Raw genomic sequence first — 24366 nt, forward strand, 5'->3', positions numbered from 1 at the left:
ACCACCACCATTGTTGCTTGTACCAAATCTTTGCCTCTATGCCCACATCCAAATCACAAAATTACCACAATAAGTTCCCCTTAAAACACCTATTGACTTCATAAATATTCGATGTTCAAATCATCTAGCTGTACTAAACTATAAATATATTCATCTACTATGTTAGAGGGATCATATTGGTTTTAATCATAAAGGGTTATATTTTGGAACATCTTCTTTTCAATCTAGAGTGAGTTACTTCAATTCAAAGATTGTGCTACATTGAGTTATGTGTTTGGAATTTAGATGCCCTTAGGGAATTACCATTTTAAAGGTGAAAAAAGTTTATTTTTATTTTATTTTTTTAAGTTTAGGAACGAAAAAAAAAACTTTTGGTAAAGTTTAGAGACTAAAATAATATTTTATCCCTTTATTTGTTAGTTCAAGTTGATTTCCACCATGTTTCTCCAAAATAATAATGATAATAATATTGATTTCCACCCCTCACAAATTTGGGATAAAAATTATTTTGGCAAATGGTAAAAGACAATAAGAAATATAATAAGAAAGGATGAAATAGTGAAATTAAAAACAAATCTTAAATATTTCAAATTGTATGGCCCACATTTTACTTAGCAATACATACTAAATTTACAAACTCTTTTCATTCACACAATTATTTATTTTGTTTTAAAAAAAGAGAATGATAAGTTTTTACTCATGGGTAAAGGAGAAATGTCAATGGTTGAACTATATTAGAACCAATAACAACTTACCAATTAAAATTTGTTATAAAATTGTTGTAAAAATATTATAGACATAACAATTTTCTCTAAAAACTATTTCACAATGGAATAAAAAATAAAAAAAAGAGTTAAGCGCAAGCATGAAACTAGTTTATTAGCAATAATATAACATCATGAATATAAAATTTTTACAAACTTTTCACAATGATTATAATTTCATTAGAGGAAATTTGTCATTTAACACCATTTTAAAATCAATTTCGTTAGTTAGCAGGTTTTCAAAACATATTAGTAAACTAGCATTTTGAGTCTTTTAGACTCGAGTTCATTGTAACAATTTGGGCTTAAGAGACTAGAGTTACTTTCTTGTTCTTTGGCCGAAGTTGTTCTTCATACCTATGTTCTTCCTTCTCTCCTTCTTTCTCTATACCCTAAAATCAAATTTCTCAAACACCTACACCCAAACCCAAAAATTAGAAAATACCACACAAGAACAAATACCTGATTGGATCTTCTCCTCTAGCGTCTTCTTCTTCTCCAGATCTTTAATACTCCTACTCAAATTGAATTCAGAGAACTCTCAATGTCTTCTTCTTTCTCCAGCATCGTCTTCTTCTTCTTCTCTAGAACAAAGGTCCATTGTCTTTTTTCTTCAGAACTGAGGTTCTGTTCTGCTCTCTTGGTTTTGCTTTATGAAACTCGAGTGTTTAAGATTTGAGTTATAACACTGAACTTAAGTCTCTAAGGCTTGAGATGCTAATTTGCTAATAAGTTTTGAAAACTTGTTTACTAACAAATATGATTCAAGAATCAAGTTATATGACAATTTCCTCATAATTAAAGTAAATATCAACTTAAGATGAAATCCAAATCTCTTATTTTAATATAAGAGACATTATAATTAATTTTTTTAATTCAATATACGATAGAGGGGAGATTAAAACCTAGGATCATTTGCTTAAAAAGATCAAGAAGTAGCAACCAATCGAGTTTTTGTAATTGGAACTATTTAATAGTGTTTTTCACAACGTTGGCTTTTTTTGTCAAACAAGGTTTAAGTTGTGGGTTTTAGATAGTTTTACTGTCAAAATTTTTTGATGTTGAATAATAAATCCTGAAGTTAAATTTCTGTCTAAAAAAAAAAAAAAACCAATTGAAGTACTCGTCTAATAATAAAAACCATCAGTTGAAACTTGAAAGTCGAACTGTCTAAAAAAGAAAAAAAGTTTCAAGTTGCGGTTCTAGTGAATCACACTCACGTGGCAGAGCATGTGGCAATGGACGTAACGGAGAGAAAACTGACGGAGAGGATGAGAATCCCGAATTCTCCCTGTACGGCCAATGGCGTCTGCCGTTAAAGCATCATCCATCCAACCTATTTCACTTCTTCTTCTTCTTCTTCTTCTCTGTCTCTCTCTGCCAAATCCCAATTCAGGTCCTCAATTTTTGCTTATTTCTTTGTCAAAATTATATTCAAGTCCTCAGTATATCCAACTCATATGGTTTGGTTTCGTTGAAGGTCAGTTCTCTACTTCTCTCTCTGTTCATATACATATATATTTACTTATTTTGTTGTGATTAACAATGATTGATTGGTGAATGTAATTTTTGAAAAATGGGATCTTTTTTAATTAATTTCTTTATTTTTAGCTCAAATATTTAATGGGTTTGAATTTTTTTAGAGATTTATTGACAATGGTGCAAGATTATTTTTTTTTTTTTTTTGGGTTAATTGCTGATTTTTTAGTTATGTAAGAGGGAAATAAGCTAATTCTAGGCACATTATTCTTGATTTTCCATTTGTAACATGGGTTTTTGCTGACATTAAAAAAAATTAGTTGCTAATAATTAGCTGTGCATACTTACTATGAAGAGTCGAGTGTTAGCTTTGTATTTGTTGCTAGTTCAGTTGAATCATCTGTTATTCTGATGCTGAAGGGGTATTGGTCTTGGCTTGGATGGGTTGGCTTGTTTCTTGAGTTGAGCTTGGTTGGGATGTGTTGTGTAGTCTTGGAGGTTCAATTGCTTGTGTTGATAGATATTGAAATTTGGAATTGGTGACCCAGAGTGTAATTTCTTCTTTGGATTTGATTTGGGAAAACATGTGCCTTTCTTTTACCATATATGTGGCCGATACTAACTAGTAACTAGTCTATTGAGGATCCATAACTGATCCCAAAATTTTTGGGACATTAAAGGCTTTGTTGTTGTAGTTGGATAAGCATTTCATTACCATATAACTATTAACAGTCCAAAGATGATGTTGCTTCTAATATGTTCTTCTCTAGCTTGACATCTTTTGTTCATATGAGATGGACACTTCTAAAACCCCCGACATCTCCATGTCTGGACATGTCGGGGACACTCCTGTATGTATGTCCTCATTGTGTTAGGAGAAAAACTTTTTTCCTTTATTTGAAAAGAATTCCTTTGATTTTAGATATGTTTCTAAAGATTTTGATAGTATATGCCTACAAATAAATAAGATATACCTAAAATTTGTATTAATCTATTAATTTTCATATCCCCACTGGTTGTGTCGTATTTTTCCAAGAATTGCTTGCATCCATATTAATGTTTTTGTCTGTGCTTCTTAGGGAGGAACTTATTACAGAAAGTTATGTTTCTATATTTATTTTTGTTGGTCACCTCAGTTCTCCACACTGATTGAATCTCTACTCCATTGTGTAACTTGCATTTTGTGAACAATTTGGCGAGGAACAATCAGACTTTTGAAGGGGTTGAGAAATCTGTTATTGAGATTAAAAAATTTTTTTGGGGCACTCTTTGTTTGAAGGCTGTACTATAATGATTGATGGGGTATCTTGTAGTTCTTTAGTAGATTTCATGAATCTCTTAAATGTCATTGTAATTCTCTGGGAGACTCTATCATTGGAGTTATCCTTCTTTCAAAATAATTAGTTATTATTTATCAAAGAAGTAATTTGTTTTGGTTTTCAAAAAAAGGGCATGAATGAAACACATGAATGTTAACTTTCTGATTCTAGCAAAAGATGTTGCCCATCCACAACTTAAAAATGAGAATCATCAATTGAAATTTGATATGTTTCTGTTCATACTATTTTAATTTGTGAGGTAGTTTCTTACTTGATTAATTACATTATCCAATCATCAACCCAGCATATCTTTAAAATGTTCTTTTCTTAAGTTTCTTCTCTTTGCTATCTTAAATTATAGTAAATTTAATAGTTTTTTTTTTCTTAATAACGTTTTTCTAATGATAATTAAATAAGTAAAAGAACTATCAGAAATTAGAATATGGATCATTATGTGACATGTTGTAATGGATCAACAAAGAAGCGAACAGGGTTAAATAATTTAAAGTTTTCCTGAAGTTAATATTGCTAAATACACTTTAGAGATGGTATTTTTTAGATGTTTTTGTTGTTGTTGTTACTGTACCCATGTGTTTACATAGACTAGGTTAGTGCTTTCTGAATTGAAAATAAATGTGAAAAATTATAAGTTCACTCTGTTGTATTCTGGTGGTAAGTGCCACATAGACTATCTTTATTATTTTTCATTTAATTAGTTTTCATAAAAATCTATCTGACTGTGATGGGCTAAATAATTTCTCTAATAAATATTCAATTCTTTCTACAATTTTGGTTGGATTCACAACAACTCTGATAATCTTTGTCACCCTTAGTGTTGATATACCTATTTCATATATTTTTGACTTATTTGGATTAGAGTATCTGAATATGCTCACTGGATCAACAGACATCTATCCCAAATATTTTTCCTATGTCAATAGCAATATCATCTTTATCTTTAAATTATTACTGGGTGTTTTTTTTTTGGCCCCTGTTTCATGATGTTGATTATTATTGCATCAGCTCTGGTTATGGAGTAATCCATGTCAACAACATAGTTCTCTTGGCCCTTTTTCGTTGAGGGTAGATAACTAATTAAAGTGAATTTTGGCATTCTAATTTCCCCTTTTCCTGACAATCCTCATTTAATTTTTTGTCCTCTAATCTACAATTTTTTTTTTGCCTGCTGAGGGGGGGGGGGTGGTGGTGGTTATGAGACAATAATTTTCTTGCTTTTATGAGATTCTGTGTCAGGTCAAGTGAGTGATTTTTTTATTTTTGACATTGTAGATGATGATTGCACTTTTTGTCTGACTGATGTCAAATTTTTTTTTTTTTTACCTGTTCTGCAATATTGTGCACAGCATCTTTTCAGACTCGGGCAGCAGCATATTGAAAGAATTTCATGGCAGGCAGTGGCCTGCCATCTTTGGGTCGTGTGAAGCTCACTGATCTAGTACCCTGTGAAGGCCTTCCTTCTGATTCTTATAAACTATCAGTCTCAACTTTGTCACAGTCTCTTGCTCAATATTCTGCCGCCATCATTCAGTTCCCGGCAAGTGATGGGGCTCTTTTAAGATCTGGGTTGGAGTCTGCTCGCCTGTACTTTCACCAAAGAGCATCATACCCATCTGCAGAAATGATTCATAACAATGATTCTCGTGAGTGGTGCAAGACATCTGGATACTATGCAGATCCTCAGATGTGGCAAGAAACATATGATTATCGGCCGGGCCTTACACCTAACGAGCCAAACAATACAATGGATTTCCCTCCAGCAGGTTTGCCCGACATATTTGCTCTACTTGGAAAGGCTACTCGGGATATACTGGATGCCATCAGCTTCTATTTGAACTTACGCAGTTCTCCATTTACTGAGATACTTGATAATGTTCCACTGAGAAATCGGGAAATTTCATCTTCAGTATTGTCTGTTTGCTGTTACGCAAGGCCATCATTTCAGGGAGCACAACACCATAATTTAGCCACTCAAGAGGATGGCCAGTTGATTATGTTTACAGACCATGAGCACCAAGCAGATAAAAGCCTCATATCTCTTGTTAAGTCAGATAAGGCAGGTTTACATATAAGAGATCTTCATGGTCGGTGGCTTTTAGTGGATGGTGATCTTGGCCCTCAAGAAGCCATTGTTTACCCTGGACTTGCACTTTATCAGGCAACGGCAGGCTATGTCAACCCCGCATTGTACAGAACAGAGATCAATACTATGCAGGGTAACATGCATGGACGATGTTCTTTGGCTTTCAAACTGATGCCAAAATCCATGTCCAGTCTTAGTTGTTCAGAGATGAGAGCGGCTGGTCATGGAGTTGAAGCTCAGTTCCAGCTTCCAGTACTGGTAGATGACTTCATGCAGAAATCCCCCCCAACTGATCAACTCTTTAACAGGCAGAATATCCAGTGTTTCAATTTTCCTACAGTCCAAGATGGTAGGCATAATTCTAATAATAATTTAGCTTTCTGTTGTTACTGGATTTTATGTTTCCAATTTTTTTTTCTTTTCATAAACCAATTCTTTGAGCCTCTTTCTGCTAGAGACATTTACTACCCCTGATTTTCATTATGACTCAGGTTAGGGTTGTCATATCACATGGCATAACTTTCTTTGCTAACAAATACAACTTGTTTGTTACCCTCCTGCCTCTCTTCCCCACACACAAAAAAAGAAAAAGAAAAAGGAATTGGGGATGGGGAACAACAAGTGATGAATTTAAGCTCCAGATTTGGCTTAAGCCACCTTTTATATATGTTTGGTACTAACCCAACACTCAATCTCTTTGATCTTCTAATACTAAATTGTTCTGGTCATTTTAAGGATTCGTTTTGCTTTTTTAAATTTCACCTTTTTACCTGGCTTTGATTCCTACTCTCTATTTCACTCTTGGGCTGGGACTCTTTCTCCTTGTGCTTCCTCAATATTTCAAATTTATTTAGCATGGACTTCCTAATAGATAGCATAGTGTTAATATTCCCAGTTGCTTACTATGCTATATCTCTGCATCTCTTAAAAGTTAAACCTTTCTTTCTTGATGAAGGAATTAACAGGGAGTCATGGTCTTAGACTAGATACCATTGTTTGAGCTGAAACTCAATAATATAAATTAATTATTAAGGTAGTGACATATTTGTTTGGATACCAAAATTGAGCATCTGATAATCAACTTGAGCTCTTCTACTCAAGTCTTACCTCCTTGAGCCAAGGACTTTAGGGCTTAAAATGCTTTTGCACTAATGATGCCTTAAGCATTATGGTGTATGGCTTGCCTCCTAAGGATGTCAGCAGGTTGGGATGGGATTGGGGACCCAGTCCGCATCTCTGCCAGGCTTAATTTTCCCCATTCTCAATTCTTCTATATTTAATTTTAATGACCTTTGGAAATTTACTTTTGTATTGAATAATAGAAATGTGTGTGTACATGTGTCTTTTGTGGTAAAACTGTCACACAATGTAGCATAGAAAAGAAACAAACTGAAAGATGAAAATTCTTTGTAAATGTAATTAAAAAAAATGTGATGATTATTTTTTAATATTAAAAAATGTGGGGTTTAGGTGTGATTTAAAAAAAGTGTGAGGTGGGATCGGGCAGGGTGCAGGTAGAGTTATCTTCGATGTTGGTTTTATTCTCAAATGATTTAGAAGCAGGGAACTAAACCATATCTAGACACATGCTTGATATCAATGACGTCAATTTTAAAAGATTACATATCTACTAGTTGAAAGTTCTTGAAATCTTTAATGTGTTGCTTCCAAGGTTTTTGTGGATTGAAACAAATGCAATATAGTAGGCTAGTAATTAAAAAAAACTTACTGCATCATACTCATAAGAAAAGAAACAAAAACTAAATACAACAGACAGGAATCAATCATCAATGAGAGGTGAATGCTATGTCAGAAAATTTTTCATGAAAAGAGAAAGGAATATGATCATAACTACAGCTGTGTTAAACATTAAAGTCATCTTTTTTCTTTTTAAAAGAGAGGATATTTTCCTAATGAAAGCATTTCAGTCTGTGTTTGGTCTCACCATCTTGATAATAAATTATGTTATTTATTTTCTGTGCAAGTAGCCCTTAGTGAGAAGTTTTTAACAGCAGGTCGTTGGATCGATGAAATGCTGGTACAGGATCTATGAAGCCCTTGGTGAGGAGGAGGAAGCATGATTCAAGAAGCAAACCTTTGCCACCTTCTAAGAGGTTACGACTTGAAGCTCAGAGAGTTCTGAAGGAGAGGGTTCAGGACATTGCTGATAAGAAGGGCATCAAGCTGAGGTTTTGCAATTTGAAGGAATGTGAGAGTCACGTTCACACGCTAGATAGCCCATGTGCCAATATAAGATTGGAGATTGGGTGGCCAGCTGGGGTACCATTTGTTCATCCCCACGATCTTCCTAACAAGGCAAAGATTGGTTTCCTTGAAGCATATGAACCTGGTTGGACAGCAACTCATGATATGGAGTTAAGTCTAACTGAACCTGGACAGGCCAGTCAACAATCAGCTAATTGTAACTGTAACTCTCCTATTCAAGTTTCATATCTACATTGCAATTCATCTTATGTCTTAGATGTCTCTTGGGTTCTTTGCTTTACACATGCAAACTAAAAAAGGAAAAGAACTGACTACCTCTTGAATATTGTGAAGGTGTGATATCACTAATGCAATTAAAGTAATTGCCAAGAAATTGTGTTTCAAACTGCAAATTTCTCTATTTCTACTCACACACATATATGCATGCATATATTTCTTTGTATCTTTGCATGCACGTGTGTATATATATATTTGTACTATAGTATAGATAGAAAATAAATATGAATATTTGTACAAATACAATATTGATTTTGTTTTTTCTCTTTACAATTTTAGGGTTCTGTTTGTTGTGCTCTAGTAGTACTATTTATGCCATTATTTGGTTTTTTTGGTGACATGTCCATTGGTCCATCCACCTAGTTTAAATTAAGTGCATGTGGAAGTAACAAGCTGCTGCAGTATTCTTCTTTTAGTTTGACAAATCCTTCAGTTCATGATACACACAAAGGATATGTTTAAAATGAAGTTCTCATACAGGAACCATATTGGTTGATGGAAATTGTTATGCCTGAAGTAGAAAGCACCGTATCCATAGATTTACGAATAGCAACGAGTGTAATGTTTTCACGGACATGGCAACTTCCAAAAATCTAGATGTGAGGGTTTTTACCCTGTCGTTTTAAATTTATAATATTGAACATGTATATTTATTTGAGTATGCATATTTGTGCATTAGAACCACAGACAGTATACCAAGTATGGGATGGATGACTGTGTATGATTTTCAGGTCAAAGAAACATAATGTTCATACAAATCTCCACTTCTTTTAGGTGACTGTAGGCAAGCTTTTTTTTACAAATGGCTAAACTAGTGTGAGACATGGGTGGATTTAAGTGTTGTGTCCTCAAGCGTCTTGTGCCATTTTTGTTTTGGGATAGTTGGAAAAGAGGGGGATTTAAACCTTGGACGTCTATATTGGAAATACCAAGAGGCGTCAATTAAGCCACCAAACTCTTGGCCAATTTTCATTTCTAAGCTGGTAATAAAAGCAAGTAACTAAAGCATTTGACATTCATATAGTAGTTAAGAAATATTAAATCCTAGAACTATATAAACATGATAAGCTATGGTTATCATGTTATGCATGATCATGTGTGCCCTCATATGCTTGCATATGCCCATTCATCTCTAGATATATAGCATATATTTTTTTTTGATAAGTAAAATTAAATCATTAATATATAGCATATATTGTGGATGAGCAAGTGTTATTAGAAAGTTATTGCTGTAGAGTATACTTGGTATATGAACTTTTATTTGATAGACCCTAAATCTGTTGATGCACATGTACATGTATATGAATACACCTTTTACTGGAACAGTGCTAATTATTTTTCTTTTATTGAGTCTGATGTGTGTAGATTTAACATTACAGTTATCTTTGTGAAGTTTATAACACTAATTGAATAGTTGAAGTGGTCATATGTTTCTTTTCTAGACTCAGGAGAATAACATCATGTTCATCATAAATGTGAAATACTTTGAATGACATATCTTTAGTTTTAATCTGTCAAGACATGGACTTTGTGCCTATGAGAGTCTGTCAAAGGGACAGACATGCTTTTCATCCATATTTTTCTAAGAACTTAATCTTCCTTAACTTTTCAATACAAAATTTTTGCAACTGCCACCAAACTAACTTCATATCTTACACTCCTGCACCTAGCTGTTCTTAACCCTTTTGTTTTTGTTTTTGTATTGTTGTTGATTTCTTTCGTTCCCCCCTGTTTGGTTGCAATTAACAAAATGTGTATTAATTCTTGTGTGTGCAGGAATCAATCTCCATAGTTTCAGATGTGTGGCCACCCCTGATCAGCTTGTGACTAAATGGTTTTGAGGTACTGGTCTCTAGTTTCCCAATTCTTTTGGATGCCTGTACCTTTCTGTCCTGGTATGTCTGGCTGCTTCCATTTGCAATTTTCACTAGAGAGTCAGTGAAAACATAAAAGTAATCATCCTTAAGCCTGTTATAGTTGTCTGTAAACATGCAATTTTGAGGAGAGCTTGGCATTGTTATGGAGGAACAATAGGGTTCCACCAGACTTGAGGTCTCTCAGGAGCATTCCATTTTTATGACTGCTTTTCCATGACAGAATGCAGGCTTGATGCAACATCTACTTCAAATATCCAAATGCTTATCAAAAGGAGAATATCAGTTAGAAGGTTTCCTTCTCTTTTACTCTCTGTTTTGGTTTTTGTTTTTGTTTGGAAAGAAACCTTCTTATCATTGTATTAGTCGGTAGGCTGTGGTAGCTGATGAGGTATTGACCTCCCTCTCTCTACAGATTACTGTACCTATACCTTCCTTTAGCTATAGGTGTATCCAATCCAGTATCATTTCCTTCCATGCTTGGGCCACTAATTATATTGGAACCAACTCATATGTCTTTCAAATGAATTGAGGAGAAAGATCGTTGGATTGTGGAGTGATCTACGAACCAAAGATTTTAACTTATTGTATACAAGGTTCTTAAAGTGAACATTTATAATGACTTTGGGATTCTCCCATGATTACAAAGTAGTGCACCTTATGGTATGGCATATATAGGTCTTAAATTGTTGTTGCTAGTCTAGGACATCAAAATGAAGATTACAATAATAAGTTTGCAACTGGGGAATTGCTTATTAAATTCAACCACTTCACAATTGTGAGTTTGACCCTTGTTCATGTTTAGCATCTTGTAGCTAAAAAGAGTGTTTTGTCTACTAGCTAGGATGGCATATACCTTGTAATGGTGTTAGAATTGCTCCCCAAATACTACTAAAAATTGGTCATTTTATGAGTGTTGTAATTGTTTTAAACTGTGTTTTCGTATGGCTTAGCCTTAGTGAGTTGCATAATGGAGTTGTAAAATTTAAGAGATTTTTCTGGAAACTCAGTAGTTCTCAAAACATCCTTTAATTGATTTTTGTACTTTCATAATTTAGTTTACAAGACAGAATTGTGGTCCTTGGTATTTCTAATTCTTAACTTCCAATATTTTCATTTCCTAAGTCACCATGTTTTCAATTTGTTGTGCTGTTTGTTTTCCTTCTTTTTGTGGGCTTATGCCTAATTGGTCCAAATCTTGGCACTTAAATGAGAGCATCGGTATTAAAAATAAGGTGGTCTTTGGTTCTAATGGGTTTTTGTGGTCATGAATGGATTAGGAAATGGGTGTTGATTTCAAAGAGGTACAGAGTTTTGGAGTTTTCCTACTTTCCTGTTCTTTCACTACAGAACTGAACTTGCATGTTGCATCATTTGCTGGTATTCCTTGAAATCAACCAAAATTTTAGGTACAGGAATATTTGCTATCTGCTCTGCATTATCTACCTTGTAGATGGCTCCCTAGCGTCCATGGTGCTACAATAGTCTAGGAGCACTTACTTTGCCACAACTTAGACCTAGTGTTATGCATTATCTCATTGGGATAACCATTGGGTGTAGTGGTCATCCTAGAGTTGCAACCTGTAAAGCATTCACAGCAGGCTCAGCAAATAATCTGCTTAACCAAATTTTAGCAAATTTTACTCAAAACACTCCTGCATCATCCTCAACAAAATTGACAGTCAAACTAGTTTTTGAACAGTGGCTAGATACATTAACCGAGACACTATAGCTCATTAAACCAATTTATTTCATTTTAGGTTAGATGTGGTTGTGTTTGTATGATCTGAAAAAACTGAGAGAATGTTGAAATGGGGAAGGAAAATAATATTTAAATAAAGTAATGATTGAGCATTGAGTCTAATATAGCAAGTTGTGAGTAGTAAATTAGCCAAGAGGGATTTTTAGCTAAATTTGACTAAAATAGCGACCTAAAATTAGTGATCTTGCTTCCAACTTGTTGGGACTGCCTAGAATTAATGACGAGCTATACTTCATAAGGTTCTTAGAGCATTCCTATCTGGTTCTTAAAAAAATGCATTTTATATTTCCAAAAACTGTTTTATCTATTTTATATAACCACTCTTATGACACAATCTACATTTCATTCTTTATTTTGCATTACATCACATTAAAATAATTTTTTTTACCCACACCAACAAAATTAGAATCCAAAACATCACCACTCACGGCCAAATGTGCCACTGCCGTTGCCAGCAAATCCAAAACCCAAAACCAAATCCACCCGACCCAGCAACAACCCATGCCAACAACAACCACAGGTCTGCACTGCTGATGGTGGTTGGTTCCATCGGTCTGGAAACGATAGAGATGATGTTTGGTTCATGGCATAGAGGGAGAAAAAAAAAAAAAACTTTTACACTATTCTAAAGTATTATGCAAATATGCATGATATCGTAGCAAGTTGTAAAATCTAAATGCATCACAGGATGAAATGGGTTTTTAGTGCCTTTTGTGAACAGTAATATCTATTTTGCATTGTTGAAGGGTTATGCATAACCCAATAGGAATACTCAAATTTTCAAACCAAAATAGCAGTCATATGGCATCACTGTTCAACCAGAATTTCTTTTTCTTTAAAGTGATAATCAAAATTCTTGACGAATATTCAAGAATGCTTGGCCATATAATATACACTTGAAGAACTTTAACGTAGATGGAAGAGTCTCTCAGCCATTAAATAACATAAATCGAAGAATTTCTCACCCATGAAATGACTTACTTGGAAAACAGGTGACAGGAATATCATAAGAAATATGAAAATATAGCAAGTACAATGTCTAAAGGCGATGGTTGTAACTTAAGTGGTTGCTTGATGATTTGGTGAAGCATCTGCATTGGGCATGATTGTTGAAGATTCTTCTTTAGAAACCTCACTCTCAGTTAGTGCACTATCTACATTGAGGATGATTTCTGAAGAGTCTTCATTAGGAACATCACTCTGATAACGGAAGGATGCTGTAATAGAGGACCCCCAATTTAGTGAAGCATCTACATTGGGGATGATTATTGAAGAGTTTTCTTTTTTAACATCACTCTGATAAAGAGTCTCCTTGAGTATTTTCAAAACGTTTTCAACAACATTGTCTTCTATAAAGCTTGTCTCTGGGCTGCAATTGGAAGTTTAGCCACAATAGTTAAAAACAATAAAAGATAGCAACCATGATTGCAAAAGAAATTTAATTACGAAACATAGGGTTTGAAAAGAACACTTGAGGTAAAATTACATTCTTACGTAACAAAATTTTGTAAAAATTTTCTAGTTTTAACTTCCATTTTTAGTATCTCATTTTCTCTTAGATATGGTAATAGCCCAACGGAGTTTTTGGCTCATGTTATAGCTCTGTAATGTCCCATTTGGGAGGGATTGATGAGTTGGATTATTGGGGCTTAATCTCCTTTAACTATCAATAATTATCTCATGCATCAAATATATACATTTTCCTTCTCAGAATGTTTGGCTTTCATGACTATATGAAATCTACATTATATACTATGTAATAGAGATGATGCATATATCTAATACATGATATACTTTTTTCTTTGGAGGGTTTAATCTCCTTTTACTTTTAATAATTATCCTATGTATTTTCCTTCTCATGATGTTTGGGTTCCACAACTACAAGAAATTTACACTATATAATAGAGATAATGTATATATCCGATACATGATATACCGTCTTCTTTACTTATAATAGTAGTAAATAAAAAAAGAAAAAAGAAAAGAAAAAAAGGCTACAGTCTACAAGTGGCGGATACACTCCATATATAAAACATATAAAATGTGTTTTCATGATCCTTCCATCATGCTTTTCTTTTGTTGCATTAAATCAAAACAACTACCATTTAACTTTTTGATAATCTGCCATTTAACTTAAAACTAACGGTAAAAGGATATTTTCATAAAACAAAGGTATAACTGTTAGATGAACAAGAACTTAATTCTATAATCATCAAAAAATCCTGACAATCAAATTGATACTTTGGGTGCAAAAATTACACCATGGATTCAGAGACAATAAGGTTGAAAAGTCACCGAAACTTGGCTTATAAGGCATATGCGCTTGGCAGTACATGATGGAAACACACCAAGAAAGGCATTGGCATGTGATGATCATGCGCCAATTACTATTGCCATGTTTCCACCGAGTGCTGATTGACTTTTTTTTTCCTTCTATAAATAGCCCCTCACCCCCATTTGCAAAACCAAGTTGGAAGAAGCAAGAGTGAAAGAAGTTCAGAAAACGAGCTTCCAAGGTCATCTAGCTTCCTTTTGGGTAGTCTAGAGCACTTTCGGAGTCTCCCAGAGTTCATCTGGAAGCAGTGAAATATGTTATTAGTCGTCATTGATAGATTACTACCATCAATCGTTTATGGACTAAGAACTGTGTGGGATACTGCATGCCAGCCAGCTAGAGCAAGTGATGCTTCTTTAGAAGTCCATCTATGGTTGTGAAAAAATCTGATTGATCGTTATTGACAAACTACCACTACCAATTAAGTTAAGGTGAATTAAACTTTGTTTTGGGATCCGCTTATTTTGTTGAAATTAAAAACTTTTTACTAAAAGTACAATTGATAAAAGTAAAAATTTAGCTGAAATAGTACCTTGCTAGACCTTCCCTTAGGCCAATTAGGCCATTGCCTAAGACCCCAAGTGGAAGGAGAGCCCAAAAATTTTGAAAAAGAAGAGGTAGGAAAAAAAATAGTTTCAGATGAATCCAAAAAAATCTGGCACGTCCTTATGACCAAAGAACAAAATTTATGATAAATCCGGTTAAACATTGGTACAACGAAAAATTCTTTAGTCTAAACAAAATCAATTGTCCCAAAAATAACATCATTATCTTTTAGACAAACCAAAATCCAATAAGATAAACTACAAATCTGGTCTAAGAAATTAACCATAAAACAATCACAAATTAAAACAAATAAGAAACTTCAAATCCCTAAAATTATTGTCGTTTCTCTTTCTTATTTGATTATGTAGATGCGTTTGTTTTTAGGTATACTTCTTATTTGTATGAGACTGTCTGGGGCCGCTGGGTGCTGGGCCTGTTTTTAATCTACTTGAGTTGCTGGCCATTGGGCCTTGAAGTAGTTTCTTTTTTTTTTTTTTCTTTTTTTTTATTTTAGTTATAGGTGTAATATGATCTGTTTTGTTTTTAGTGGGTGGTCTAATCTAATAAGATGTGTGTGTGGCCATCTTCTTGTCTGGCTGGGCTTCTTGCTGGGCTTGGATTTTTTTTTTTTTAAAATTTTAATCTTGCATATATATATATATATATATATATATATATATATATATATATATATATATATATATAGTTATAGGTAATATAATGAATAAGTCTTTATTTATGTAAGTTAAGATGGCTAAAAACTTGTTATTATTCTGTAAAATTGCAACAATACTTTTTATATAAATTAGGTTCTGTTGCTCTCACTTGAAAGTTATTTTTTTATTCTAATCTTTATAAATATATTGTTTAATTAGAAATGTCTAATAGAAAATATGCATTTGGATATGAAAAACTTAAAATTAATAAAATCATATCTAAGATCAATAATATTCCAAGAAAGATTTAGTGGATTACTTTTAGAGAAAGGATATGTCTATAATATTTTCACAACATTTTTATAATAAATCCTAAGTGACAAGTTGTTACTAGTTGTTATTGTTGGACTAAAAAAGTAATTTTATTGTTAGGTTCAAATTTGAACTAATAACAACTAATCACCTGTGGTTTATTATGAAAATGTTGTAAAAACTTCCTATCTCTTTTAGTTATATTATTAATTGAAAATGAAATATTAGAAAAACTTGAATACAAAAATTTAATTAATCAATTTCACCTTGGATAGAGACACGTCTTAGAAAACCGGCAGCACCGTTATAACAGAGTTGTTTCTGCAATCCATGATCTTCTCGAGCTCTTCGAGGCACCACTCGGAAGCCGCAAAGTTTTTCGAGAACACCACAATTGCAATCCTTGATGTCTCGATTGCCATTACTAGCTGTGTCCAAATTGTTGCACCTCTCCTGAGATCTTTGCCATCTCTGTACACTCGAATCCCTTTCGACGTTAAAGCAGCAAAGAGAAAGGCAATAAACTTCGAGCGAATATCTTTGTCGCGAAAACAAACAAAGACGTCGTATGTACAACGTGGAGTGTGTAAGGATGAACAAGACATGATTATTGCGTCGCACACAGACCAAATTGAGATATAAGATTACGAATTTAAGACCGAAGGTGATGCGGGACAGATCAGACCTACAGCTTCTGCATAACCAAACAACGGAAATATATGGGAAATAAGAACTATACAACTCAACTCCTTTACGTGGGTTGTCAATCTACTTCAAGGAAGAGGAGAAGAAACAAGATTAAATTCCAGCCACTTGCCTAGCTTAACAGCTCACACCAATGACGTTGAAGTCAACAAATTGCCCACCCCAAAAAAGAAAAGGCAACAAATAGCTCTCTCATCAACTCTCTCGCGGCTTCCCTGGAAGTCCAAATCTCCGCCGCCCACCACTCCCTTTACTAGGCAATAGTCTTCGACTTGAACCATCATTCCCTCTCTAAGCCGAAGCCCAAAATCAAGATCATTCTTCATTGCCAACACTGCTCATTGCCACCACTCTAGGTGGTGCTTCTCTACAATATTTCCAAATGAATATTCAAATTTCTATATTTAAACTGTTTTTGGGAAATAAAATTTACAACATTTTTGGTTTGATTGAAGGATTATTTTATTTTATAATGTTAATACATTTAGTTACAATTTGTTAATTTGACGTTTAATTATAAATATATTATAAATTATTTTTATAATTTTAAAATTATTAATTAAATTATTTATGACATTATTGGTTTGATCATCCATCTAATTCCCAATCAAACTTGAGAACCGAGAATTACTCCTTCAGGTGGGTACTCATGGTAGAGGTGAGAATCGACCATCATCCTAGCTAAGGGTGTTTGCGGTGTAGTTTTGGGTCATTTTAAGTACTGCACTTTGCACTGCGGTTTGGTCAAAATCATAACTGCATCGCATCTCAATTTTGCAGTCACGTGCGTAGTGCGGTGTACAAAATGCGGTTTGATCGATTTTTGGTTGGTATATTTTTCAAGATGTCATGTCCAATTTCTAATTTACTATTAATAATCATGATAATATGATAGTAATTTTTTTCAAATAATATAACTTATGTAGCAAAAAAAGTAACACAAATATGTACAAGAAAAATAAATTTCATAAGATAGATTGATAGTAAACTAAAAGTATCACGAATATATAGTATATATGAAACAATATATATATATATATATATATATATATTATAATTTTGAATTTTTGATTTTGTGAGAGTGAGTGTAAGATGGAGAGTGTAAGATGAAGAGGTGAATGGAGTTTTGAACTTCTAGTTTTGTATTTAACCAAAATGAAATCATTTTTAACGTGGAACTGGAATGCACTAACACTTTGCTGACCAATTACTTCATATAATATTAAATTATTAATATATCTAATATAAAATAAACAAATTTATATATGGGTGCAGTGTTGTATTGTGCATTTTACAATACTTTGCACTGCAGAATATAATGTAGTGCAGTTATTTCACTTTACAAGTAGTTTTGATCGATTTGAGTGCGGTCGATGCGGTTTGGTTACACCGTAACCCTAACTAGAGGTGAGTTAAGTTTAATTTCCCCCTTTAAAAGTTAAAACTATGCTAATGAGTATTAACCCAAAAACCAAAATAAAACTCTACGGTCAACTTCGCCATATATATACACCATTTCCCAAAATCCTACTTGCTTGGCTCTTAAGCGGCGGCAGCTAACCAATTTTCCTTCAAGAACAAGAAGAAAATGGTGAAGCTCTTGAAGCCCAGAAAGGCAGTGGTCCTTCTTCAGGGCTGATTTGCTGGTCACAAGGCTGTGATCGTTCGCAACTTCGACGATGGCAACCGAGACAGACCCTATGGTCACTATTTGGTAGCTGGTTTAGCCAAGTACCCAAAGAAGGTGATCCGCAAGGACTCAGCCAAAAAGACCGCCAAGAAGTCTCGCGTCAAGGCCTTCCTCAAGGTCTTGAACTATTCTCACATCATGCCCACTCGCTACACTCTTGATGTCGATCTCAAAGACGAGAAGTTATTACATGCAGCAGATGCATGTAGAAGTTTTTCCTCAAAGACATTGTCTTTGTCGATGCTCTACAGTCTAGGTATAAGAAAGTCAATGCAGCTAAGGAGAACAAGGCTAGGTTCGAGGGGACGTTTAAGTTTGGAAAGAATAGGTGGTTCTTTTCTAAGCTCAGGTTTTGAATTTTGTATTTTTTGGGGTTTTACCTTTTTGGATTTTGTAAGCTTTACCCTCATTTTTTAGTTAATTAGAGATGTTTTTGTTAATTTTCGGAAATTTGTATTGAGAATTTGAGGTAAAGATTTTGTCTTTTTTATAAAAGTTTTGTTGGGTTTGTTTTGGTGTCTCTAAATGGATAATTACTAGAAAATGTGGCACTTTGCTATTTATTGCTAGAAAATTGAGTTTTGTGCTTATAGTTATGCTGTTTTGGATATATTGAAATGGGGTTTGATTTGGATTCTCTTTATGAAAAATCTGAAATGGTTTTAATATGATAATGTGGATTTTAGTTTTTGCTAGTGGAGAATTGAGTATTGAGGTAAAAGGGTTCTGCAGTTTTGGATATAGGTTTGATTGGGTTTGTTTTGTTTTCTGTTTATCTAGATTCTTTTCATGGTGTTTGAGACTTGAGTTTGGTTGTGTTGAACCATGTGTTTGTGCATAATGTATTTGACGCTTGGAGCATTTATGTTGTCTCGAAAATTAAAGCTATTGTTTGTTAATTGATCAATAAACTAGATGGAAAGAACAAGGCTCGATTTGCTTTTATTGCTTAAATGTTCAACTAGGGATTTCTTGCTGCATTTTTGGGGTGTTTTAGAAATGGGGTTTGTGTTCTCACTTCTCATGAAATTCTGTTTGCATTTCAGTGAAATTAATCATTTGACTTGTTAGCCTTAAAAAGTTGGGAATTCTTCTGGAGTTACTTCATAATATGTAAGTGACTAAAACTATCAGGCTGATTGATTATTTTGGTTCAAGAAAAGAAGATAGACAAATCAAGAGATGTTCCATAGAAGTTCAAATATTCTTGTCCACGCCATCTTTATATGATGTTTTGAAGATTAAATTTTGATGGGTTGTATGACCAAGTGCATTTTTTCTTGACATTGTATGTGAAATTTGGTTAGGCTGCCCTATTATTAAATTATTAAATATATTAGCTGAAAAACTTATTATTCAGCATTCACCAATATATGTGTCATATTTCCATGCACTAAATGTAGTTGAAGGTAAACTAGGTTTTAGTTCATGTTGCAATGCTTTTGATTGAGGGCTATCAATCCATAATGATTGACTTTCAACTCCACAAAATTTTCCTTTGTTGGATGTGCCTAGTTTTCAGTTATTATTTTGAATAAGCAACGTTCAAATATTTGTTCTATTGCTGATACTTATACAAAGGATCAGCTAATTTTTATCACCAAACCTAGTCACCATATGAATTGATTCAGCTTTGTTTGTAATTTTTGCAATGAATTGCGTTTTTCTGACATACATATGAATTCAAGTCTGTCTTGGTCCATATTGATACATAAGAGAGGATTTGAAAACCCAATAAAATTGGTTTTAGCCTTCATCAAGCTAAAGCTCTATATTTCTCACTTCTTAATCCCTGAAAATTACCGTGTGCTGAATTGGGTTGTGCTGAATTGGGTTGGACGTAAATTAAGTTTCTTAGAGGCAAAGAGGTTCAAGTAACTTGGCCAATTTCTCTATCTGGGAAATTTCAGTGCACATATGGAATAATATTAGAGGCTCTTTGCCCATAGTTGATTGGGTGGAAATTGGTCTTCAAAAGGCATTCCAAACAACAGCTTTATTGTTTGACATACAATCAAAAAGGAATTATATATCAAGGATAGGTTGCTACAATGAAATTATGAGGATACTCATATTATTATGCATTCATTGTGGAGGAGTTATTGAGAGCAGTGATCATCTCTATCATGTCATGAAGTCAGGAATCGTCCTTTGTGTATTCAAATAATGGACAGATAGGATCATGTGACGAGTGAATTTCAATAGTCCATAAAAATGTTTGCTCAGCTAAACTTGTTTAGATGTTTTTGGGGGAGGGGAGCCCTCCTAATCTTTCTTTTTTGATTCCCTCAAATTGGAATTTGGGTGGAGGGAGAAGGGCTTCACTTAGGCAAATTAGCTCATAAGATATCAATTTTATATGATCACTTCTCTCTCCTCTCCTCCCTTTAGTTGTCAAAAGGTTAAAATGCAAATAGACTCCTAAAGATTGGGGGATGCTAGATTGACCAATTAAATTCCTTGTCATGTCAAATAAATGATGCCAAACCTTAAAAAACTTTATATATATCCGAAATTTTCGTTTTATATGCTATTTTCTATATGTTTTTCTTCTTTAATTTTTTCGTTTTCCTTTTCTTTGTCTTTTTCTAGATGCACAACCAACAACCTTCTCATTTTCTCAAATCAGAATTTTTTTGAGCAAACAAACATACTAAAATAACTAAATCCGTATCTCTTTACTCTATCCCCAAGCAAAACTAAAGCAAAATTAAATTCAATCGTTTAAGTAATGTAAATTAGGTTTTGCAATTAAACTTAAATACATGATAGCATGAATCAATGAAACACACACAATATTATGTTTTATGAGGACAATTAAATTCAATATAATTATGTATTTGGATTTAATAATAGATAGCTAGAGTGTAACTAAGTTTTTACCTAAAATCTATAAATTTATATATATAAAAAAAAAACCATATATCTATAAATCATATATACAAAAAAGAAAGTTAGGAGGGGAAAAAGAGAGACTAATATATGATTTACGTCCTTAAGTTTGCATTAAGTTTATTTTTTGTCTTTAAATTTTAAAAGAGTCCATTTTTTGGCCTCTAAATTATTGATATGTTACCATTTTCAATGCCTAAACTTTGTATCAAAAAAAAAAAAATGCCTAAACTTTTATTGTAGTTTTGGGACAAAAAGCAAATTTTTTAATACTTGTGATTGAAAATCAAAATTTACATAATTATAGGCATGAAATTGAAAATAACATTTTAGCAAAAAAAAGAAAAAAACCAAAATTAAAAATTACATTAACTTTGGATTTAAAAAAAAAAAAATTAAAGACGCCATATATAAACCATTTAACTCCCAAAACTGTAGTTCCTGGCTTCTCCCTGCAGCAGCAGCAGCAGCAGCAGCAGCTGAAAAGAGAAACAAACAAACCCATCTCGATGGTGAAGTTCTTGAAACCAAACAAGGCAGTGGTCCTTCTTCAGGGCCGATTCGCAGGTCACAAGGCAGTGATCGTGCGCAACTTCGACGATGGCAACCGAGACAGACCCTACGGTCACTGTTTGGTTGCTGGTCTAGCCAAGTACCCAAAGAAGGTGATCCGCAAGGACTCGGCCAAGAAGACGGCAAAGAAGTCTCGCGTCAAGGCCTTCCTCAAGGTCGTGAACTACTCTCACATCATGCCCACTCGCTACACTCTCGATGTCGATCTCAAAGACATTGTCTCTGTCGATGCTCTTCAGTCTAGGGACAAGAAAGTCACTGCTGCTAAGGAGACCAAGGCTAGGTTCGAGGACAGGTTTAAGTCTGGGAAGAATAGGTGGTTCTTTTCTAAGCTCAGGTTTTGAGTTTTGTTTTCTGGGGTTATTTCTTTTTTTACTAGAGATGGTTTTGTTTGAGTTATATTGGATAATGTGGCATTTTCTTTTTTGGTTGCTACAGAATTGAGAATTAAGAAATGAGATAAATGTTATTTTGTTATAGTTTTGATGGGTTTATTTCGGTTTCTGTTTATGAAGATATCTGAAGTGGGTATTATTGGAAAATGAGGAATTTTGCTGTTTGTTGCTAGAAAATTGAGTATTGGGTTAACAGATATGCAGTTTTTGTTATAATTTTAAATGGGTTTATTTTGGTTTCTCATTATTGAGATTTCTGAAATGGGTATGATTGTATAAAATGGGATTTTGCAATTTGTAGCTACATATTGAGTATTGGGCTAATAGCTATAATTTGAATGTGTGTTTTGTTTTCTCTTTATCGAGACAAGATTATTGGAAAATGTAGCATTTTGCTGTCTGTGGCTAGAAATTTGAGTATTGGGCTAATCATTATGTAGTTGGTACAATGGAGTACGTTAGATGAAGCATGAATTGTGGCATCTTTTTCAAGTACACTTAATTGTTGCTAGATATGTGTTTGAATCTAATTGCAGAATGTAATGTTAATTGCACCTAAGTTTTACCCTTTATAATTTAAAATGGGATTGCAACATAAAACGGGTGTCATTGGATAATGTGGGTTTTGGTTATTGTTAGTGGAAAATTGAGTATTGAGTTAAAAGGTTATGCAGTTTTGGTTTCATTTATCCTGATCTTCTTGTGGTGTTTTTAAGATTTGGGTTTGGTTGTGGGGAACCGTCAACCCTATGATAGGTTTAGGTTGGGTTTTTGAATTGGTCATTTTTTGTTGAAGATGGCTATGAACAATGAACATTAGGACTCTCATCTGAACTTTACAATTTCTTTAGCTCTAGGGTCCTGTGGTTCTGCCTTTGTGGAGCAATTGTAATCTGCTTTGTCTCAGAAATTAATACTTTTGTTTGTAGGTTGATTGAAAAACTGGATGGAAAATAAAGGTCCTATTTGTTTTTTGTTGCTTAAAATGTGTAACTAGGGATTTCTTGCTGCAATTTCTGTGCGTTAGGTTTGGGGTTTTGTTCTCATGAACTTTTGTATTACAAATCTGTGAAAGTAATCATTCAACTGTATTAGCCAAAAAGAACTGGGCATCTGCTGGAGTTAATACATAATAGGTTACTTAGCTAATTGGTTATTTTTGGGCAAGAAGAGGAGAATAGAGGGATGGATTTATGCCATCTTCATGATCTTTTGAAGATAAGTTTTGATGGGTTGGATGACCAAGTGTATATTCTCTGACATTGTATGTGAAATTTGATTAGGCAGCCCTATAATTAAATATATTAACTGAAAAACTTAGTTGCTGTTCAACCCCACAAAATTTTCCTTCACTGGATGTGCCTACGTTTTTCGGTTTTTACTTCTAGTAAGTAACATTTAGTTATTTGTTCTGTTTTTGAAACTTATACAAAGAATCTATTTTTTTCAGCAAACATAGTCATAAAAGTATTAAGCTTTGTAAGACTTGTTTGTGCCGTATAATTACTGCAATGAATTACTTTTCTCTGGCGTACATATACATTGCTCAATTGAATCACAATGAATTACTTTTCTCTGGCATACATATACAGTGCTCAATTGAATTGGGGCATGTCTTGGTTTAATTGATACTTTAGAAAGGATTTGAAAACCCTAAAAAGTTGTTTTCAGCCTTCATCATGGCAGAAGCTGCATGTACACGTCACAGCAAGTGACATGGAGTTCGCTATTTCTTTTATAATGTTCAGTTGTTCACGCTTATCTCTTTTTAGTCCTCGAAAGTGTATGTGCTAAATTGGGTTGGAATTGAATTAATTTCTCTGGGGGACTTGGACTATTTCTCATTCTGGGGATTTTTGGTACACTGTAATATGGCATGCTATTAGAGGCAACTTGCACATAGTTGCCTGATGGAAGTTGGTTTGTTCCTCAAAAGCCATTCCAAAACACAGATCTATTGTTTGGCATACAATTAAAAAGGATTTATAAATCAAGGATAGGTTTGCTGCAACCTGCAATCAGGCTTCGCAGGTGATGTGTTTGGAAAGGAGCTACTTGCCACCAACAACAAACCCAGCTCCTCTAGTCGTCAGCCAAAATTCAAGTCGTTGCCAAGCACCACCAAAACACCCCCCACCCCCCACAATTGACGAAGTCAATTACCCACAACACAAATCCATGAAAAAATTTACTCTACTTCCCTCCGGCTGCCTCAATCCAAACAGGCCTCAATGCTACAAAAATGCAAGACTGCCATAAAATGCCTAATCTTTTTCATTTATGTCCTCAGGATTTGTGGTTTTTTTATTATTAAAGTGCATATTTGGTAGCTAGAGAGGGGTAATCTTGCCCGACAATTATTATAAAATTGGTCACATCTTATTAGTGTGACAATAAGTCCGAATTTTGATTATTATAAAATTTCTCACATCTTATTAGTGTGAAAATAAGTGCAAATTTT

At 33.8% G+C, this 24366-nt stretch overlaps 3 protein-coding genes across 8 annotated transcripts; 2 read left to right on the forward strand and 1 right to left on the reverse strand.

The window, feature by feature from the left end:
* The first annotated feature begins 1949 nt into the window (after window positions 1–1949).
* Window positions 1950–10690, forward strand: LOC142617535 (uncharacterized). Of its 6 annotated transcripts, none has more exons than XM_075790428.1 (4): window positions 1950–2244; window positions 4927–6012; window positions 7708–8063; window positions 9942–10690. In XM_075790428.1, the coding sequence occupies exons 2-4, from the start codon at window positions 4968–4970 to the stop codon at window positions 9990–9992; spliced, it is 1452 nt and encodes a 483-aa protein (XP_075646543.1). In that variant the 5' UTR covers window positions 1950–2244; window positions 4927–4967; the 3' UTR covers window positions 9993–10690. The 6 variants fall into 6 exon arrangements, with proteins under 6 accessions (XP_075646543.1, XP_075646542.1, XP_075646547.1 ...); XM_075790427.1 differs by having other exon boundaries at window positions 4938–6012; XM_075790432.1 differs by lacking the exon at window positions 9942–10690 and adding an exon at window positions 8646–9935 and having other exon boundaries at window positions 4938–6012; window positions 7708–8038.
* Window positions 10691–12860: 2170 nt separating this feature from the next.
* LOC142616146 (protein VARIATION IN COMPOUND TRIGGERED ROOT growth response-like) lies at window positions 12861–16255 on the reverse strand. Its single transcript, XM_075789023.1, has 3 exons — window positions 15944–16255; window positions 14253–14374; window positions 12861–13170 (listed from the first exon to the last, which is right to left on the reverse strand). The coding sequence occupies exons 1-3, from the start codon at window positions 16253–16255 to the stop codon at window positions 12861–12863; spliced, it is 744 nt and encodes a 247-aa protein (XP_075645138.1).
* A 5098-nt stretch (window positions 16256–21353) lies between these two features.
* On the forward strand, window positions 21354–22082 carry LOC142614623 (large ribosomal subunit protein eL27x-like). Its single transcript, XM_075787178.1, has one exon. The coding sequence runs from the start codon at window positions 21447–21449 to the stop codon at window positions 21852–21854; it is 408 nt and encodes a 135-aa protein (XP_075643293.1). The 5' UTR covers window positions 21354–21446; the 3' UTR covers window positions 21855–22082.
* Window positions 22083–24366: the final 2284 nt, after the last annotated feature.

The sequence above is a fragment of the Castanea sativa genome, chromosome 11, assembly GCF_040712315.1.
Source record: "Castanea sativa cultivar Marrone di Chiusa Pesio chromosome 11, ASM4071231v1".
Classification (NCBI taxonomy): Eukaryota; Viridiplantae; Streptophyta; class Magnoliopsida; order Fagales; family Fagaceae; genus Castanea; species Castanea sativa.